The 22,135-nt window shown below is 42.2% G+C and overlaps 1 protein-coding gene across 1 annotated transcript in view; it reads left to right on the forward strand.

Moving 5' to 3' along the window:
* Positions 1-22,135, forward strand: part of BLM (BLM RecQ like helicase) — an 87,960-nt gene that overhangs the window by 21,014 nt on the left and 44,811 nt on the right. The window contains exons 2-8 of the mRNA XM_042940934.1: positions 7,845-7,946; positions 9,111-9,811; positions 10,901-11,057; positions 13,910-14,031; positions 17,783-17,915; positions 18,218-18,921; positions 20,653-20,844. Of these exons, the coding sequence (XP_042796868.1) occupies positions 7,849-7,946; positions 9,111-9,811; positions 10,901-11,057; positions 13,910-14,031; positions 17,783-17,915; positions 18,218-18,921; positions 20,653-20,844 (2,107 nt within the window). The 5' untranslated portion in view covers positions 7,845-7,848. The remainder of the gene's footprint in view (positions 1-7,844; positions 7,947-9,110; positions 9,812-10,900; positions 11,058-13,909; positions 14,032-17,782; positions 17,916-18,217; positions 18,922-20,652; positions 20,845-22,135) is intronic.

The following is a 22,135-nucleotide window of genomic DNA, read 5'->3' on the forward strand; positions in this document are numbered from 1 at the left end:
CTTGATCTCGGGGTCATGAGTTTGAGCCCCACATTGGGCATAGAACTTACATTTAAAAAAAAAAAAAGAAGGTACCGAAATGGGAAGGTGCCTTTGGACACACAGAGACTGTGGTCTTAACATATTCTCTACGAGGGGTGCCTGGGTGACCCAGTCAGTTAAGCGTCTGACTCTTTGTTTCAGCTCATGATTTCACAGTTACACAAGTTCAAGCCCCACATTGGGCTCGCCCTGACAGTGCGGAGCCTGCTTCGGATTCTCTGTCTGGCGCTCTCTCTGTCTCTCAAATAAACTAAAAATATATATATATATACACCACGAAAAAAGAAATCAGGGCCCTTTGGGGAAATGGCTGATTCTAAGTCTGGAGCAAAAAATGCAGAAGATTAGCCTGGGATATCTTTTCATTCCAGATAGTGAGGGAGCTCGCAAAGACTATTTTAGGACTACTTTAGCAGGGACTATCAAGGTTACGTCAAAAAGACTAAAAAGGCTCCCGCTGGCCAAACATGAAACAATTGGAGAATCAGTAAGGACGATAAGTGTATTGGACTAAAATATGCCTAAAGCGGGAGCACGTGGGTGGCACCGTCAATTAAACATCTGATTCTTGGTTTTCGTTCAGGTCATGATCTCATGGTTTGTGAGTTCGAGTCAGGCTCTGTGCTGGCCATGTGGAGCCTGCTTGGGATTCTGTCTCACCCTCTCTCTCTGCCCCTCCCCCATTTGTGTGTGAGTATGTGTGCCCTCTCTATCTCAAAAGATAAACTTAAAAAAAAATAAAATACACTAAATATGTTTAACCTATGAGTTTATAATAATAATGAAAGATAATTGAGCATAATTGAAGGTTGTTAGAAAATCAAGTCGTTATTTTGAAAATTAATAAAGGCAAGACTCTAACATCCTGTCTTTCCCACGTGAACTGTAGTATACTAGGTAACAAAATAGTAGATTAGAGAAGGCTTCTCTTGATAGAAATATTCAAGATAATGAAAAAGGAGGGATGACAGGATTCAAATACATCATTTTAGGGGCACCTGTGTCTCAGTCAGTGAAGCATCTGACTCTTGATTTTGGTTCAGGTCATGATCTCAGGTTCGTGAGATCAAGCCCTGAGTCAGGCTCCACGCTGAGCATGGAGCCTGCTTGTGATTCTCCCTCCCTCTGTTCCTCCCCCGCTCACTTGCGTGCATGTGTGCTCTCCTCTCTGTCTCTCTCTCTCAAAGATCAATAAACATTTTTTGAAAAAATGAAAATAAGGGAAAACAGGGGTGGCTGGTTCAGTCAGAGGAGTCATGTTGCTCTTGAGGTCACGAGTTTTGAGCCCCACATTGGATGTAGAGATTACTAAAATAAATAAGTAGACTTAAAAAAAAAACAAGTGAAACAGTTGTTAAACATAGTTTATTTTTTTAAAAAAAATTTTTTTTTTCAACGTTTTTTATTTATTTTTGGGACAGAGAGAGACAGAGCATGAACGGGGGAGGGGCAGAGAGAGAGGGAGACACAGAATCGGAAACAGGCTCCAGGCTCCGAGCCATCAGCCCAGAGCCTGACGCGGGGCTCGAACTCACAGACCGCGAGATCGTGACCTGGCTGAAGTCGGACGCTTAACCGACTGCGCCACCCAGGCGCCCCTAAACATAGTTTATTTTAATGATCAGTGAGTGGATTGTGATTTATGCAGAGCGTCATATTTCCGTGAGTATCATCTGGTGTTGTTAACCCTTCCTCCTCAGTTACATGGCATTAAATAAAAGTAGGTTTCTGATAAAGATGGAATGGGAGAGGGATTGTAACTATCAGCTCGAGTGAGACTTTTCTTTTAATGTTTATTTATTTGGGGGAAGAGGCAGAGAGAGAATCCCAAGCAGTCTTCGGACTGTCAGCTCAGAGCCGGATGCAGGGCTTGAACTCGTGAACTGTTAGATCGTGACCTGAACCAAAATCAAGAGTTGGATGCTTAACTGACCGAGCCACCCAGGTGCCCTGGAATGAGAATTTTTAAGCCTAGATTTCAGCTCTCCCGTCTTCCTTCAGCCCCAGGAACTTTCGGGTCGCTGAGGCCGTGCGTTACCCTGTGCTGTAGTTCAGCGATTTCACGCTTGTCACACGAGGGATGTAAATCTGCTTGGTAAAGAGTACTCTTTCAGGCTGAGACTTGATAATGGTGAAGTCTGGCCTCTTGCTGGCAAACCGTCGTTCTCGTTGGTGATCCCTTTCTTCTTTTCCCGATTTTCCCCTCGGGCCGAGAACTGCGTTCATCTGTCCTTTGGGTTTTCAGGGTGCCTTCTTCAGTTTCTCACACCGCCCTCCCCGGGCAGCTTCTGCTTGCTCCGCAGGCCCAAGCCGGGTCCGGTTTTCCTCCAGATCATTTCCAAATAATCTCTTCTCTGATGTCTTTTGTGCTTATTTTAGCATTGGGGGAGTCCAGGTCATTTTGCTATTTAACTAAGCCTTCAGTGAGTTAAAGATTATACATTTTATTTATTTATTTTGTCTTCAAGTACGTTCCATCTGTTTAATTCCTCATGTCATTCTTATGAGACCAAATTTACATTGTGACATCCTTGCATAATCTCTCCTATCCACTTCCTCCTCTTTGCTGTGTCTTCTGACCATCATGTAACAGGACTACAGATTTCCTAGGCCTGATCCAGCTGATTAACATGCTACTCAGCTCATCCACTGACGGCTTTGTAGCAACTACTTTATTTTTTAAAACAATTAGTTCTTCTTTTTTATAACTGAATATCCAACTTCATATTTCCAATATCTTTCATTAAGTCTCTGAGGACGTTTTATCCCTCCTCTCAAAGTAGGATATTTTGGTTTAATGACTTTCTATTCTATTTCATTGATCCTGGTTTTTTTACATTAATTAATTGATTTTTTAATTTATATCCAAGTTAGCATATAGTGCAACAATGATTTCAGGAGTAGATTCCCTAATGCCCCTTACCCATTTAGCCCATCCCCCCTCCCACAACCCCTCAAGCACCCCCTCAGTTTGTTCTCTATATTTGAGTCTCTTATGTTTTGTCCCCCTCCCTGTTTTTATATTCTTTTTGTTTCCCTTCCCTTATGTTCATCTGTTTTGTATCTTAAAGTCCTCATGTGAGCGAAGTCATATGATATTTGTCTTTCCCTGACTAATTTTGCTTACCATAATACCCTCCAGTTCCATCCATGTAGTTGCAAATGACAAGATTTCATTCTTTTTGATTGCCGAGTAATACTCCATTGTGTATGTATGTGTGTGTATGTATGTATATATATATATATATATATACATACACACACACCACATCTTTATCCATTCATCTGTCAGGGACATTTAATTTTTTGAGGAATCTCCATACAGTTTTGCAGAGTGGCTGCACCAGTTTGCATTCCCACCAGCAGTACAAAAGGAATCCTCTTTCTCCGCATCCTCGCCAACGTCTATTGTTGCCTGAGTTGTTCATGTTAGCCATTCTGACAGGTGTGAGGTGGTATCTCATTGTGGTTTTGATTTGTATTTCCCTGATGATGAGTCATGTGGAGCATTTTTTCATGTGTCGGTTGGCCATCTGCATGTCTTCTTCGGAGAAGTGTCTATTCATGTCTTTTGCCCATTTCTTCACTGGATTATTTGTTTTTTGGGTGTTGAGTTTGATAAGTTCTTTGAAAAATTTTTTTAACGTTTATTTTTGAGAGGGGGGAGGAGAAGCAGAGAAAGAGAGGGAGAGACACAGAATTGAAGCAGGCTCCAGGCTCTGAGCTGTCTGCACAGAGCCTGACATGGGGATTAAACTCACAAACAGGGAGATCATGACCTGAGCCAAAATTGGACGCTTAACTGACTGAGCCGCCCAGGCGCCCCTGGTAAGTTCTTTATAGATTTTGTATACTATCCTTTATCTGATATATCATTTGCAAATATCTTCTCCCATTCTGTAGGTTGCCTTTTAGTTTTGCTGATTGTTTCCTTTGCTGTGCAGAAGCTTTTTATTTTGATGAGGTCCCAGTAGTTCATTTTTGCTTTTGTTTCCCTTGCCTCCGGAGACATGTTGAGTAAGAAGTTGCTGCGGCCAAGATCAAAGAGGTTTTTGCTTGCTTTCTCCTCTAGGATTTTGATGGCCTCCTGTCTTATGTTTAGGTCTTTCATCCATTTTGAGTTTATTTTGTGTCTGGTGTAAGAAAGTGGTCCAGGTTCATTCTTCTGCATGTCGCTGTCCAGTTTTCCCAGCACCACTTGCTGAAGAGGCTGTCTTTATTACATTGGCTATTCTTTCCTGCTTTGTCAAAGATTAGTTGGCCATATGTTTGTGGGTCCATTTCTGGGTTCTCTGTTCTGGTCCATTGATCTGAGTGTCTGTTTTTGTGCCAGTACCATACTGTCTTGATGATTACAGCTTTGTAATACCGCTTGAAGTCCGGGATTGTGATGCCTCCAGCTTTGGTTTTCCTTTTCAAGATTGCTTTGGCCATTTGGGGTCTTTTCTGGTTCCATACAAATTTTATGATTGTTTGTTCTAGCTCTGTGAAGAATGCTGGTGTTATTTGATAGGGATTGCATTGAATATGTAGATTGCTTTGGGTAGTATGGACATTTTAACAGTGTTTGTTTTTCCAATCCATGAGCATGGAATATTTTTCCATTTTTTTGTGTGTCTTCAATTTCTTTCATAAGCTTTCTATAGTTTTCATTGTATGGATTTTTCACCTCTTTGGTTAGGTTTATTCCTAGGTATTTTATGGTTTTTGGTTCAATTGTCAATGGGATCAAGTCCTTGATTTCTCTTTCTGCTGCTTCATTATTGGTATATAGAAATGCAACCAATTTCTGTGCGTTGATTTTATATCCTGCGACTTTACTGAATTCATGGATCAATTCTAGAAGTTTTTTGGTGGAATCTCTTGGGTTTTCCATATACAGTATCATGTCATCTGCGAAGAGTGAAAGTTTTGACTTCCTCCTGGCCAATTTGGATGCCTTTTATTCCTCTGTGTTGTCTGATTGCTGAGGCTCAGACTTCCAATACTGGGTTGAATAACAGTGGTGAGAGTGGGCATCCCTGTGTTGTTCCTGACCTTAGGGGGAAAGCTCTCTGTTTTTACCCGTTGAGGATGATACTCGTGTTGGGTCTTTCATATATGGCTTTTATGACCAAGGTATGATCCTTCTCTCCCTGCTTTCTTGAGGGTTTTTAATCAAGAAAGGATGCTGTATTTTGTCAAATGCTTTCTCTGCATCTATTGAGAGAATCATGTGGTTCTTATCCTTTCTTTTATTGATGTGTTGAATCACATTGATTGTTTTGTGGAAATTGAACCAGCCCTGAATCCCAGGTATAAATCCCACTTGGTTGTGGTGAATACTTTTTTTAATGTATTGTTGGAGACGGTTGGCTAATATCTTGTTGAGGATTTTTGCATCCATGTTCATCAGGGAAATTGGTCCATGGTTCTCGTTTTTATTAGGGTCTCTGTCTGGTTTTGGTATCAAGGGTAATGCTGGCTTCATAGAATGAGTTTGGAAGTTTTCCTTCCATTTCTGTTTTTTGGAACAGCTTCAAGAGAATAGGTGTTAACTCTTCTTTAAACATTTGGTACAATTCCCCTGGAAAGCCGTCCAGCCCTGGACTCTTGTTTTTGGGGAGGTTTTTGGTTACTAGTTCAATTTCCTTGATGGTTATGGTTCTGTTCAAATTTCCTATTTCTTCTTGTTTCAGTTTTGGTAGTTTATATGCTTCTAGGAATTTGTCCATTTCTTCCAGATTACCCATTTTATTGGCATATAATTGCTAACAATATTCTATTATTATTGTTTGTATTTATGCAGTGTAGGTTGTGATCTCTCCTCTTTCATTCTTCATTTTATTTGGGTCCTTTCCTTTTTCTTTTTGATCAAACTGTCTAGGGGTTTATCAATTTTGTTAATTCTTTCAAGGAACCAGCTCCTGGTTTCGTTGATATGTTCTATTGGTTTTTTGGTTTCAACAGTATTGATTTCTGCTATAATCTTTATTTTTTACTGTCTTCTGCTGGTTTGGGTTTTATTTGCTGTTTTTTTTTCCAGCTCTTTAAGGTGTAAGGTTAGGTTGTGTATCTGAGACCTTTCTTCCTTCTTTAGGAAGGCCTGGATTGCTATATACTTCCCTCTTCTGACCGCCTTTGCTGCATCCCAGAGGTTTTGGGCTGTGGTGTTATCATTTTCATTGGCTTCCATGTACTTTTTAATTTCCTCTTTAACTTCTTGATTAGTCCATTCATTCATTTGTAGGATGGTCTTTAGTCTCCAGGTATTTGTTATCTTTCCAAATTTTTTCTTGCGGTTGATTTCAAGTTTCATAACATTATGGTCTGAAAATATGCACGGTATGATCTCGATCTTTTTGTACTTGTTGAGGGCTGATTTGGGTCCCAGTATGTGATCTATTCTGGAGAATGTTCCATGTGCACTCAAGAAGAATGTGTATTCTACTGCTTTAGGATGAAATGTTCTGAATATATCTGTTAAGTCCATCCAGCCCAGTGTGTCATTCAAAGCCGTTGTTTCCTTGTTAATTTTCTGTTTAGATCATCTGTCCATTGCTGTAAGTCAGGTGTTGAAATCCCCTACTATTATGGTATTATTATCAATGAGTTTTTTTTTTTTTTATGTTTGTGATTAATTGATTTATATATTTGGAGCATAAATGTTTACAATTGTTAGGTCTCCTTGGTGGATAGACCCCTTAATTATGATATAATGCCCTTCTTCATCTCATGTTACAGTCTTTATTTTGAAGTCTAGATTGTCTGATATAAGTATCGCTACTCTGGCTTTCTTTTGGTGACCATTAGCATGATAGATGGTTCTCCATCCCCTTACTTTCAATCTGAAGGTGTCTTTAAGTCTAAAATGGGTCTCTTGTAAACAGCATATAGATGGATCTTGTTTTCTTATCCATTCTATTACGTTGTGTCTTTTGATTGGAGCATTTAGACCATTGATGTTTAGAGTACTGAAAAATACGAATGTATTGCCATTATGTTGCCTGTAGAGTTGGAGTTTCTGGTGGTGTTCTCTGGTCCTTTCAAGTCTTTGTTGCTTTTGGTCTTTGGGGTTTTTGTTGTTGTTTTGTTTGTTTGTTTGTTTTGTCTTTTCTCCCCTCAGAAGGTCCCCCCTTAAAATTTCTTGCAGGGCTGGTTTAGTGGTCATGAACTCCTTTCATTTTTGTTTGGGTAACTTTTTTATCTCTCCTTCTATTTTGAATGACAGCCTTGCTGGATAAAGAATTCTTGGCTGCATATTTTTGTGATTCAGCACATTGAATATATCCTGCCCCTCCTTTCTGGCCTGCCAAGTTTCTGTGGATAGGTCTGCTGCGAACCTGGTCTGTCTTCCCTTGTAGGTTAAGAACTTTTTTTCCCTTGCTGCTTTCATGATTCTTTCCTTGCCTGAGTGTTTGTGAATTTGACTATATGATATGCCTGTTGATGGTCAGTTTTTGTCGAATCTAATGGGAGTTCTCTGTGCTTCCTGGATTTTGATGTCTGTATCTTTCCTCAGGTTAGGAAAGTTTTCCGCTATGATTTGCTCGCATAAATTTTCTACCCCTTTTTCTCTCTCTTCATCTTCTGAGACCCCTACGATTCTGATGTTTTTCCTTTTTAATGAGTCACTGAGTTCTCTAAAGATTATATATTTAAAATTTCACCATTCGTAAAAAATGTCAAAACAATTTATTGACCCAAAAAACCCTGATTAATCTGGGAACAGTTGAGACAGTGCTCCACCCCCACCCCCAAGGAATACTATGATTAATGTGATGTACATAACTCTGCTGATAGTTCTTTTCCTCGCTGTTTAGGATCATGGCTGCTATTCCCCAGAATAATCTACAGGAGCAACTGGAACGCCACTCAGCCAGAAAACTCAATAACGGATTAAGTCTTGCAAAACCGAAATCTTCGTAAGTATTTTGGCTGTCATACAGACACTGACCCACAGTATCATACAGATGAGATCTCTTCCCTTTCGACCCTTTCACTGCACATCAGGAAATGAAGCTGAGAGGGCCAGTGACTCTCCTACTTTGCAAATTAATGGTAGGACATGTTTTAGCAGCACCAGGTGCTAAATTGTTCAGTGACTTTGCATTGTTCCTGGTGCATAATGCTTGCTCAGTGAATATTTGTGGGATGAATGAATAGTGAATCCTATAAATTTGGGCAAACAGGTATTTTTAATATTTTAATATAATTTTATATCCATTCCAAGAACAGTTTATATGGAAATGACAGCTCTCCAGTTCTGTTCTCTCCTCTAAGCTAGACTCCAAACTGCTTGTAGTGATACTTGATTTCTCTTCTTAACTGTGCCTGTACCAAGACTAGACACTGTTCTGGGTGCTTGGCTTTAAAGTTACCATTGACCTTCATGTCACTAAACCTCACAGACACCCAGGATACCTGTCTCTTTTACTTGTTTTTCAGATTTCAGTGGAGCCTCTTTGGGTTTTGCCTCTTTTCCCCATAAAACTTGTATCAGAATGGCAACAAGTTGCCACATACGAGTTTCTTCTCTGTTTCTTTGATGCTATCCCCTCCCACTGGAGGTGCTGCTGGCTGAGGATGGCCAGCCTGAGAAATAAAGTAGTGGGAATGGCCCCGACACTCTCAAAACTGAATAATTAGCTTCTGCATTAGAAAGATCAGAGCATACTGCGGTGCCCGGGTGTCTCAGTCGGTTAAGTGTCTGACTCTTGATTTCAGCTCAGGTCATGAAGTCACAATTCATGAGTTCAAGCCTGGCATTAGGTTCTGCACTGACGGTGTGGAACCTGCTTGCGATTCTGGCTCACTCTCCCTGTCTCTGCCCCTTCCGTGCTCGCTCGCTCGCTCTCTCTCAAAATAAATAATATAAACTTTAAAAAAAAAGAAAGATCAGCTCATACAAAATAAAATTTAAGTTACCTTACACATTTAAAAACCAGAGAGGGAAGAGGTTCTTTGATCACTTGTGATATAGTTAAGGTGAGTTGCTGTATAAATCAGGAACAGATTTTAGAGTTTTGTATAGTTGGTGTGTTTGTTAAAACTCGTCAGTCTAATTCGGTTTTCCAATTATTTTTCAGAGGTTTCACTTTTAAAAAGAAAATATCTTCAGCCAACGATGTATCTGTCACTAGCGTATCAGTAGCAAAAGCACCTGTGTTAAGTGATAAAAGCGTTAATGTTACTGAGACCTTTTCCTTTAGTGAACCTTCACCTCGTGTCACAAGTCAGCAGACAAGGGTCAGTGACTTTAAAAATGCTCCAGCAGGACAGCAAACCAGGAGAGCTCTTTCAAAACCATCATTGCCAGATTTGCCACAGGTTCCACGGGGAGTTTTTTGTAATACCCGGAACACATCGGTGGTAAAGAAACCCAGTAATGCTACTTTCAAGAAATTAGAATTTAGTTCTTCATCAGATTCTTTTGTTACTGTCGATGATTGGGATGATATGGACGACTTTGATATTTCTGGAAATTCAGAAGCATTTGTGACACCGTGCAAAAGTCACGTGGTAAGGGTAAGCACTGCTCAGAAATTGAAAAAGAGCAAGAGAAACTTTTTTCAAGCACAGCGATCTCAAGCAGATACAATAAAGGCTGATGTGACTCCGTCCTCCTCTGCAAGCGAGCAAGCATGTGTGACTAAGGAACAGAACGACTACTCGGAATGGTTAAGTAACGACGTGATTTGCATTGACGATGACCCTATTCCCGAAGAGCTTCTAGGTGGAGATGCTCAGGATGGGCACCCTGTAAAAACTCACTTGGGAAAAGAAAGAGGTAAAAATTATATTTTATCTCATTTTAGTATGTTGATTGTATTAATTTATTCAAAGCCAGGCGTTGGGAACGACAGCAAGGAGATACAGTTGTTTTCCTTAGGCCCTTTGGAGGAACTTACTGAACAATGTGTTGGCCACGTTCTTGAGGCAGGACCTACAGATGAAATGAAAAGATTTTATTCTGATAATATTATTATATAAACACGAAAAATAGCTCTATAATTTTACTTGTGAAGAAAATAAAGTCCATAGAGGTTAAATGGTTTCTTAATGGTCTCCTGGCTAGTTAGTGGTAGAATTGGGATGTGGAACTAAGCCTTTCTGTTATAATTCCTTCATGGCTTGCTCCCACCTAAAATTAATGTAGAATATGACCTAATTCTGCTATTAAAGTTTTACACATTCAAATCATTTTCTGTGTAGCTGTCATAATTATTAGGTGTCCAGAACCTACCAGCTAAGATTAGCCATATGTGGAAGTACCCGACGTACGAAATAGGTATAAATACGAGACCAACACTTTTAGATACCTGAATCCCATCAAGGTTACTAGCGGCTGAGGGGGGACGGAGAAATGATCGACAGCAAGCAAAACTAAAGTCTAATCAAATGCGTTGCTGTTCATGGATAGAAAATTGGGTAAAAGGTGAGTTAGAAAGCAACCATGTGGCATCGTTATCCCACACAGTCAAGAGAGAGAGGGAGAAACACTGAATCCGGCAGGACGCAAGCGACTAGGATGCCTTGGCGGTACGGTCAACCGCGTTTGTGCACTTATCATACTGACTTGTTCTACTTCCCTCTTAAATAAGAGCGAAAGAGCAAAACGGAAGTGCCGACGCTCAGTTGGGATCCGTAATTTACCTGGAGACAGACGTGGAAATCCTTAAGCAGATCTTTAGCCTCATTCCCACGTTCATTGGACTTAACCCGGTTGACTCAGTAATTCTTCAGGAAGAACCCCCCCCCCCCCCGCACCCAGGTGTGAAAGGAGGGTGCCCTCGCCTGGTGTGACTCGCCCGGACCGCTCACTCGAGTGACGTCTCTGGAGTGATGAAAGTAACCCATGTCCCCGGTTTTACTTTAGAGAGTAGCGAAAAGAAGATCTCGGAAGAAACGGAATTACATCCAGTTGAGAAGTCTCCGTGTGTTGAGCTCAACAAAGAGGATTACGATGCAGATTTCGTTCCACCTTCTCCAGAAGAAGTCACCTCTGCCTCTTCTTCCGCTTTAAAATGTCTCAGGTAAAACAGCTAGTTCATAAACGTTGTTTATTTCTGGGATGTCTGAAACAATCCTCTTTAGCTTGGTAGCATCTGTATAGATTTATATCCTGCTTCTGCACAGTTTATATCTCAATGAAAGCGTCAGAAAATCCCTCTTTATACATTTTATTTAATTGATGGCATTCTAAAGCTGTAAACTTCCATTACTCTTAATTACATGGGACCTCCGAACAGTTTTATTGAGTTGATTTTTACAGGTGGAATATATTCCTAAAAATACTATATTTCCAAACTCTTAGACCTGAAATGACATAAAATGAACTCATTGGGAAAGTGACTTAGTAAATAATATGCCCTTTTTTTCTTTTTCTTTTCCTTTTTTTTTTTTTTTTTTTTGGTCTTGCAGTATAGAATTGGCCATTGTATTTGTCATTCTCTGAATTCTAGTAAATCGGTGACATGGTTGTGGTTAATTGGTAGTGTGGGAAAAAGATGGTACATATAGCCCGTCAATAGCTTAAAAAACTAATAGTCCACATTACCTCTGTCTCCCACCCAATCCGGACCACAGTCCAGTTGAGTGATAGAGGATTTACTGTGCTGTTAATCAATATTTTAATGAGAGCAGGTCCGTCTAGGATCCCACCTTCATCAACAAGGAGGTGTTTGCCTGCATAACCTCTTTCTCTGGGCTTGTGTTTTCACAGGTGGGTTGGGATGTTTGAAGAGATGGGAGAGGTCACAGTGTCATTACTGTTTGATGACAAAACTAAAAAACTGTAAGAGCTGCCCTGTCCTCTTTGCCCTTCCCATAGAAATTCAGGCAGAGCTATAGGAAGTGGAGGAACTGAGCGAAAGTTCATATGGGGCGTAGATTCTAAACCAGATTCTCCTAGAACAGTGAAGCAGCCAAGGCCCGGGGAGGAGCAGGCGTTGCCTGGGATGGTACATTTAATGGCAGGTGGACAGAGATCCAGTGTAAGGCTGTTCCCCGGGCCAGACCGCTTCCCGTTGAACGCCTGCCTTTCTTTCCTCTGTTCATCAAAAAAGTGTGTGTGGCCCAGATGACACTGCAGCCTGTTTAACGGGACACTTGCAGTGCTGCGGTTCCCTCAGACCAGACATTCTCTTTACCCGTGTTAAGTTCTGATCCTTCTCTGCATGTGTGTGTGATTTTTGCATTGCTGTAATCAACATGTAACTATAATGTTTTATTCTGCTGCTTTGCTCTTAACGTTATTTTAAAAACATTTTCCATGTTTCTACGTGGTCTTTATTCTTTTTAATGGCTGCGTGATCTTTTGAGTTGTCATACCATGGTTATAGGTTGTTCGCAGTTAGAAAATGTTTATTTCCAAGGTTATTCCCAGCGTAGATTCTCTCTCTGTGTTTTCCATTGCAACCTCAAATATATATTTGTGTATATTTTAAAACCAAAACAGAATGTTCACAGACAGTACTCTAACCGTGGGCAGTACACACGTAAATTTTCTTTTGTATTTTATCTTGTTTTAAAACACTGCTTGTGACTTCTGAATTAACTTCCAAGGTGGAACGGTCAGATAGTAAATAACCAAACGAGAAACATGTTTTGTATCTCCTGTGTGCCTAAACCTCCTTAGCTGGCCCCCAGACTTCTGCCTTCAGGTCCCACGTCACCTCTTGAGCTCTGTCTCCAGTTATGCCCGTACAACAGCTCTAAGTTCCAAAGAGCTAAATGAGACGAGCTGAAAATCCGGAAAACGTTGCTAAAAATAGAATGTCTTTCCTTTGATTATATTATCTTTTTTTTTTGACATTTATTGATTGATTGATTGAGAGACATAGAGAGACAGAGCACAAGTTGGGGAGGGGCAGAGAGAGAAGGAGACACAGAATCCGAAGCAGGCTCCAGGCTCTGAGCTGTCAGCACAGAGCCCGACACGGAGCTCGAACTCACGAACCGTGAGATCATGACCTGAGCCGAAGTCGGACGCTCAACCGACTGAGCCTCCCAGGCACCCCCTATATTATCATTTTTTAAGACTGTGTAAAGCATAGTTATTCCTCACTGTTTGATTTATTTAGAAGATTGCATTCTAAAATCCTGCTTTAGGTACGTATAGTGATTCCTGAATATCAAGTAAAGAGAATTGTCTTTATTGTCTCCCCTCATGGTCCGTCACCTTTCCCTTACCCACCATTCAAGGTTTCCTCAAGTCTCCCTCCTTGGCAAAGCCTTCTCACGTTCCAGAAGGCACTGTATTTCCATGGTACCCTCTCTAACACCATTTAGTGTGCATTTATTTTGTTTCAGGTATTTCTTGTATCTAGTCAGACTGACCACGTTTGTATGTGTTGATAATTTTCGTATAATCTGCATGAGTTGATCTTACGTACAGATAATGTATTCGCCATGCTGGCCTAGCAAGAGAATCTGGAAAAATGCTTTGGAACCTCAGAAGAGAGGAATGTGAATAACTACGTGCTAGAGGAAGCAGAAGAGTAAGACTTGGACCAGGCCTAGAAGAAAAGTGTGATTTGGGTCGGAAGAGATTAGACGGTGGGGTTGCCAAATTGAGAGGAGAGCGAGGCATAATCCCCGAGGCAGACCACGCCGGGCTTCTGTGAGGAGTGGGAGCGATGCCGTGTGATGCCACCTGGGGTTACTGAAAGGACACCTTTGGAGGTAGAGCTGAAAGGTCTCTTGGGGCCAGAAGATGGGAGACTTTGAAAGCCGGCCAAAGAAGTTCTAGAATGGAAGAGACAAAAAACATGTTTCTCTGTTCTGTTCCATATTGTCCGGTCAGTGGTGGAAAAACATCACAGAAAGAATTATGCATTTGGTCTAAGTCTGTATTATGGTTGGTTTTATATTTTTTAATTTGCAGTATATTAAAGGACCTTGACGCCTCTGACACAAAGGATGGTCCTAGCGCATCAGAGGACTCGGCAAAACCCAAGGAGACGACACTGTGGCGGCCTGATCGAGAAACCAGCACAGACTATGAGGGTACAAAAATTATTTTAGACATAGCGCGTATTTTAACTACTTACGTTTGAAAACAAAGCGTGATTATATTTTTAATCTGTGGCTGTCTAGCATGAGGTGCGTGAGATGGCTCTTACGGAGCCGGGCCCCCACACAGAACCGGGCCCCCCCCCCCCACAGAACAGGCCCCCCACACAGAACCAGGCTGTCACACAGAACTGGGCCCCCTACAGGACCGGGCCCCCCACATAGAACCGCCCGCCCCTGGGTGCTGTGTAGCCAGCATCGACTTCGACGACTCAGAAACTTGTGTTCTCACAAGATAATTCATACTGTGTTTTGAAAACACTACTTGTTAGAAAATCATTTCTCATACTGAGCCAGAATTTGTCTTCCTGTAACTTTAATCCTCGTGAAATAAGTCTAAAGTTCTTAGAAGCCTCTCTCCCTACCCCACCCCCTGCTTTTTTTAGGGCTAAATATTGTCAGGTCTTTTAACTCTTTTTCCTACACCTTACATCCTCCTGATTCTCCCTTGTATGTACTCTGGGGTTTGCATCTTGATGTCCGTACAAAGTTTAGTACTTTGTTTATTTGATGTTTCTAATTCATTTTTAAATTTTCTGTTAACTAATACGAATAATCTAGACGCACTACAAGATTTTGAAACGCAGCAGCCTCCTTTCCTGCTCCTGATTTCTATTTCCCAGGGGCTCTGTCAGTCTGGAGATCTGTGTCCTTCTGTCCTGGAGTTTTTTGGAATTTTTCTTTTTCTTTTCTTATTTGTTTTCTCTTTTCTCTTTCACTCTTCCTGGAACTTCTGTAATTTGGATTGTAGGCCTCCATGAGTTATCATTTGTATTTTCCGCTTCTTGCTTCTCTGCTTTCTGGGAGATTTACTCAATTTTATCTTTAACTCGTCTATGGGATTTTTCCATTTAATCAAGCCGTCTTCCAAGAGCACTTGTTTTATTCTCTGAGTATTTCTGTAACATGTTGTTCTGGTCTTTTTTTTTTGAGAGAGAGAGAGCGCATGCACATGATTGGGGAAGGGGCGGAGAGCGAGGGAGACAGAGAATCCCAAGCAGGCTCCATGCTGTCAGCACAGAGACAGACGCGGGGCTCGATCCCACAAACCATAAGTTCGTGACCTGAGCCAAAATCAAGAGTCGGATGCTCAACTGACTGAGCCACCCAGGTGCCCCTGTTCCGGTCTTTTCTAGTGGGTCCTGTACTTGTGGTGTGTGTGTTTGCACAGCCACGTGTGTAGTGTGTGTGCACACGCATGAGCATAGTGGTGTGTGTGTGTGCATGTGTATTGTGTGTATATGTGCACATGTGTAGCGTGCACATGTACATGCACGTGTGCGGTGGTGTGCGTTATTTCTGTTTCCTCCAAATTTCTTTTTCTTTATTTTGGTCTCTGAATTTATTGTTAGGGAAGTCCCTGAAATACCTGATGTCCTAGTAGGACACTCTTCTGGGTGTTTGACAATATCAACTAATTTAATCCTCACAGTGGCCTTGAAGGCAGTTTCTGTTATCCCCGTTTTACAAATAAGGACACGAGGCCCAGGAGAATGAAATAGAACTACACATGGTCGTGGAATTAAACAACAGCAGAGCAAGGATCGAAATCCAGCAGTCCTGAGGCTCTTGAGTTGACACCGGTAGCCGCCACACTGTGCTGTTCTGTGGCATTGTTTCACTGATAAAATGGTTGACTAGGACGGGGACAAGGACAGAGCCATATGGAATGTCGTTAGCGGTCTCTCAGGTGACATCAGTCCATTCATCCCTTCTTGCTCAACTTGTTTCACATCTGCCTCCAGACTGTGTTTCTCTCCCTTGTCCACGGTGGGGGCGTGGGGGGCTGCTGCAGAAGACTCGGTCATGTGGCTCCGCAGGTCCAGGGTCTAAGGCAGCAAGAGAAAGAGCCTGGGACGTCAGCTCTAGAGTGACGCGGTCCTCAGGTGCAAAACCCTGCCTTCTCCTACCCCTGGCTGTGTGATTATGGCAAATTAGTTAAGCTTCTCTGAACCTCAGTTTCTTCTATAACATGAGACCGGTATCTTGCTGGGTATTTGTCAGGATTCAAGGTTAAGTGCCAGAGTACTGTAGGCCTTCAGTAAGTGGTAGCTGTTATCATCTGCCAGTCTAGTAATCCCTTCAAAGAAGGAAATACATTAAGATTACTGGTTTATTTACATGAACTCTTGCTAACTCTATAATTGTTTCCTCTCCTCTTGAAGCTCACAAAGCAGCCATTTGATAACATGTTCTAGAATTTTGCCTTGAATTAACATCCACATCACCAGGCTGTAGCTTTTGGCAATCTGTTTAGAATTCTTTTTTTAATTAGAACAATGTCTGCTTGTCTTCACTCTTCCATCAACTAACTGTCCTATTCACTGGATTCCTCACATATCAGCGGGATCTTCTTTGCGGGTTTGCTTTGTATTCTGAGGTGTAACCTGTCTAGACAAGAAGACTCGAGCTCCTTTTCAATAGCTGTATCTACCTCTGAGCCTATCTTGGCTTTCATTTCCTTCAGCCCAGTGTTTATTCTCCTCTTTCCAATCTGATACCCGGTTCGCCATGCAGAGAAAACGCGCAAACACGCAAAATGGGGACTCAGCAATTCCACTTGACCGTCTCATACCTCACGTCCTTATTCGTGCCAGTCTCTAGTAAAAGTCCACTTTTCCCAAGTCACTGTCGCACGGATGCTTGTCCCCCGAGCCTCTGCCCGTCTGCTCTTCCCCTCCCTCCTGCCCTTCGGAGCCTGTGACTGGCTGTCCTCCCGCAGTCTCGTTCTCTTCTCTGCACATTCTTTTCCTCTTACTTGTCACATTGTCTCCTGAGAATAGCTTCCTCTGCAGCCCACCTAAACCGTTGATTTCCTGTTTATTTCTCCTGCTAACCTGAGGCCTTAGGGGTGGAGGAGGCATCTTCCTTGCTTCCCATTTCTACCCCGACCCAGTCTTTTCTTCCTTCGTCTAAAGCCTCACCTCCTTTGACGTCCTTTTTCTTAGTTATGTAACGTAAATTTTGAAAATGGGGAAATTGATCAGGAATCTCTCTCTCACACCTGCTTGCCTCTCTTCTACCCCATGTTTCCATCTCAGTCCCCCACTCCTTTCCATCTCCGTTTTCTGCTGCCCTCGTGTTGGTCTTCCTTTCAGGCTGTGTTTCCCTGTGTGGTGGCGGAGGACGCGGCCACCAGCAGCCTGTGCAGCTTCTTGAAAAGAGAAGTCTCCTTTTCCAGTCACAGAATTCCCAGACCTGTTTCTCTCTTGAGCTGCCTTACACCAGATGCCCACCAAGGGAGAGGGGCAGGGGTCTCCCCAAAGAAGGTCTAAGTCTGTTACCACTGAAAGGAAGTGTGGATGCCAGGCGGACCAGAACAGTAGGCGGGGCTCTTGCCTGTCCAGCCCTGTATGATATACCTTCTATGGGCCTGGTAAGATTTACCCCTGAGGTTAGTTAAAAACTTTCCTAAATCGATCAACTTTTGTAGCTTACAATGACGTAGGTTACCCTAAGCGAAATAGTAAGAATTAACCTGAAATGAAACGATGGTCACACAGTTACGGGCTCTCATGATACAGAATGGAGATGACGTGATTTCAGAGTATTTCACAGGCAGATAATAGGGCAATACGTGGTAGTTTACAATCTTGTTTTTAAACTACTTCAAATTGTACATGCATGACTTATAAAATTTTAAGTCTTTTTCAAGGAAAAATATTGACAAAATAAAATTTTATAGCTAGACAGACCAGTTTACAGCAGCAGCTTATTCACGTGATGGACCACATCTGTAAATTAGTTGATACTATTCCTGACGATGAACTGACAGCTCTGGATTGTGGACAGGAACTGCGTCAGCATCGGGACATAAGGTATCTGACGTTTTCTTCTGGAATATATATCTGATTGCCTCCCACCAACGTAAGTCAGAAACACACGGGGCAGAATTTCCAGGCATTCTGGCTGGGAAATTGAATAGGATACTTGTCACTCTGTTTTGTGTTTTAAACTTATTTATTTATAAATTTATTTGTTGTTTTCAAACTGCCCCTTTAGAGATTGAGAAAAAGAGACTCTGTTTTGCCACAATTTGGGATGGAAACTAACGATATACTTGTGCGGCCTACCGTGGTAGACTACTCCCATTGAATGTGGTGTTCTGTTTTCCCTTCAGAAGGAAGCTCCTGGCCGACGCCGACTCAAATACAAGCGATGCCCGTGTTCTTGGTTCAGTGTGGAGGTGCGGGCCCGATGCACTTGGTGGCCCCCCGGAGGACATGGCGTCTCTTTCCTCTGCGGAGGCATTTTCAAACAGTGATTCCTGTCCTACAGGAAGTTGTGTTTTTGTTAAGGAGTTACATTTTCCACACCTTCCCGCAAATTCCAACGCTGCTAGGGAATGTGTCCTGGCCACTACCCCAGGAAAGACAGGATTCTCAGCCACCACGAAGAATCCCTTTGAAAGACCGTTATTCAGTCCCCATTTACAGAAGTCCTTTGTAAGTAGCAACTGGGCTGAAACACCAAGGATAGAAACAAGAAATGAAAGCTCTTATTTCCCGGGAAATGTTCTCACAAGCACGGCTGTGAAAGATCAGAATAAACACACTGCTTCACTAAATGACTTAGAAAGAGAAATCCAGGCTTCCTGTGATATTGATAATTTTGACATAGATGACTTTGATGATGATGATGACTGGGAAAATATAATGCATAATTTAGCAGCCAGCAAATCTTCCACAGCTGCCTATCAACCTATTAAGGAAGGTCGGCCAGTTAAACCAGTATCAGAAAGAATTTCTTCAGCCAAGACAAACTGTCTTCCATTGGCATCTGCTGCTCAAATTAAAAACTCAGAGTCAATTCAGAATTACGCTGGTAAGTTTAAAATAAATTGATGCTTATATTTTATATGAAAACATAACTGTCCAAAATCGGAATTGTGTAAGAAAAATGATAGCACATCGTCCTTGCCTGAAAAGTACATTGTCTCTATGCACATTTCTGCTGATAATATGAATTCCAAATCACCGTTTCAAAAGCAGGTTGCTCCTTTGTCTCTGCGGCAGCTGTAGTTTTATACAACGCGTAATTATAACCTATTGTAGTAAAGCTCTGAAGTCATTACAAATGTGCTTTGCCTCTAAATTAACATATATTCGTCCCTAAAACAATAAAGCTCATAAGGGCCAAGTTTTTAATGATTTGAGGGATGAGTAAAAAGCAAAACAATTTATATGTTAAAAATGTAATTGTGTATTTTTAGAACTCTGATGATGAGAACTGATCAATTTATGAAGTAGAGAAACATGTGTTCTGTCTTAAAATATTAAAATGCAGGGCAATCTAAGAAAGACACAAAGTCAGAAATTCCTTAAGTCAGATTCTTTCTTTGGGCCTAAAATCCTTTTAATTCATTCAACAAATATGTATTGAGAGCCATTCCGTGCCACGTTCGGTGTCAGGTTCTGGTAAGAGGTGAAGAACGGGTCATTCCTGTCCTCTTGGAGCTCCCAGTTTAGCAGGAGAAGTTTTGGGAGGAGTGCAGTTAGCCACTGTAAAGGCTGCAGAGAGAAGCCAAAATTAATTTTAAAACCTTACGTCAACCGTATAAAGTTGCCACAAAGTGTGTTTTAACCGGAACAAGTTTCTATGTGTAAGGTTTGATAAAGTACAGCCTTCCCTGTTTTTGCCATCGCTGACTTAACACCATGGAGGTCGTTCTCATAGTTATGCCGTTGACCTTTAAAATAACCATTAATGGATTTATTTTTATATCATGTTAGAATGTGTCATACTTGATGCTCGCAATTATCGTTGAGACAGTCGAGTGTTGGGATTAGAGAGGCTGCCCCAGCTGGCGTGAGCACCTCTTGTCCTCTGTGCCAAGCAGGGGGGCGGACGTGAGACACACGGTAGCGGAAGAACCAGGGGAGGCTGAGATGACTCCGAGGTTTCAGACCCGGCGACTGGGGAATCTGTGACACCATTAGCAGAGCAGGGGAGTCGGGAGGCAGAGCAGATTGGGAGGAAAGCCGAGGGGGGCTATTTTAAGACTTGTTGAGCTTCAAGTGTTGGTAAGTCGTTCGGGTAGAAATGTCTTGCAGACTTTTGGAGATGCGCGCAGGGCTGGAGCTTAGGAGGGCGTCAGCGGGGCCTTACGGAAGAGATCTGGGCATTCTGTGCACACAGGTGATGTTGAAGATCAGAGGGCTTGGAAAATTCTAGGAAAGGATGGCTGAAGAGCCCGGTCCCAAGGGTCTGCAAAGACTCCCACAGTTAAGGGGCAGGTGGAGGAAGTGGAGCCAGGGAAGAGAATTAAAATAGAAAACCCACGATTGTCTCGAAGGTCAAAAGAGCAGGAAGCAGGGAATAAATGCAATAGTTAGTGGTAGGTGCTACCGAAAAACCAAGAAAAAGGCTGAATTTGGCCCTCAGGACGTCTCTGGTGGCTTTAACTTTTGGTGGGGATGAAACCCTGATAAATGGTTAAAGAACGACGTGCTGCAGGGAAATGTATGCCTTGGATTACGCGGCAAAGGGTAAATGCTAAAACTGACTTGTTAACAATAATGCACTGATTTTTCTTAACATCGATTATTTTCTCAGACAAGTCGGCGCAAAATTTAGCATCCAGAAATCTGAAGCGTGAGCGTTTCCAAAGTCTTAGTTTTCCTCATACAAAAGAAATGATGAAGATTTTTCATAAAAAATTTGGCCTGCATAATTTTAGAACTAATCAGCTAGAGGCGATCAATGCTGCGCTGCTGGGTGAAGACTGTTTTATCTTAATGCCCACTGGTAGGTATTTTTAGATGTAAATTGGCAGGAGTCCATTGGCAGATGTTAAATGAAAACCCTTTAATAGAAATAAAATGAACACCCACACGATATTTCTGTCATTAAGGGACCTCTGAACCTCCCATGCCGTCGTGAGAAACAGTATTACTTCCGTCCTCTGTTGACGCGATAACATTTAGACCTTTCAAGGTGTTCACGTCAAGGCTGCTTGTGTTGAATTGATCTAGAATTTTTCTTGGGGAATTTCTCTCTCTCGCCCTCTCCCCCTCTCGCCCTCTCTCTCTCTCTCTCTCTCTCTGGTCTAAATTAGTCTGGAACATGAATAAAAAAAATTACCACCAGAGACCTCGACCATCTCTGGCACTTTATCCAGTACAGTCTGATGTTGAAGGGTGGTCGAGACCGTCAACTGTGGGGTGATGGCCTGGCCTTAACGCTCGGCTCTGCCACTTATTCGCCATGTGACCTTGGGCGAGGCACTTCACCCCCAGCCCCAGTTTCCTCGAGTGTGTGGCAGGGGTGATAGTAAACTGCCTACTTCACAGAATGTCCTGGGGATTAAATGAAAAGCATTTAGCGTGGTTCTTCCTTGGCCTCAGTGTTGAAGAGATCTAGGACTTTCCGTCGTGTCCAAGTAAGAATATTAAAGATGCAGTCTGGGTAAGAAGCACAGGAATCGGAGTTGCGGACTTAGATGTAGACTTCCCTCTGCCTTTTACTCAGCTCGTCTGTGACTTTTAGTAGTTGGTTACAGCCATCGTTATAAAAATTATGTTGACCGAGCTTTGGAGTTTTTTTCAAACTGATTTTAAAATTTAGACGACGCTGATTTAATAATCAGCATTTCTTTTTTTTTTTATTTTTTAATTTTTTTATTTTTTTAACGTTTATTTATTTTTGAGACAGAGAGAGACAGAGCATGAACGGGGGAGGGGCAGAGAGAGAGGGAGACACAGAATCCGAAACAGGCTCCAGGCTCTGAGCAGTCAGCACAGAGCCTGACGTGGGGCTCGAACTCACATACCGCGAGATCGTGACCTGAGCCGAAGTCGGACGCTTAACCGACTGAGCCACCCAGGCGCCCCAATAATCAGCATTTCTTATCTCATTAACTTGTTCACTCTGTCTCATGCTTTGACTTGTTTGCTATTTCAGAACTGAAGCTGGAAAGGACCCTGACAGTGATCCAGTCCCATGGTTTCAGGGCTTTTCATGGTCCTCTTTAGGGTTTGGGGGGCCTTTTTAAGGGTCTTCCCATCCCAATTTCAACCTCTGGATTTATGCAGATAAA

The sequence above is a fragment of the Panthera leo genome, chromosome B3 (genome assembly GCF_018350215.1).
Source record: "Panthera leo isolate Ple1 chromosome B3, P.leo_Ple1_pat1.1, whole genome shotgun sequence".
Taxonomy (NCBI): Eukaryota; Metazoa; Chordata; class Mammalia; order Carnivora; family Felidae; genus Panthera; species Panthera leo.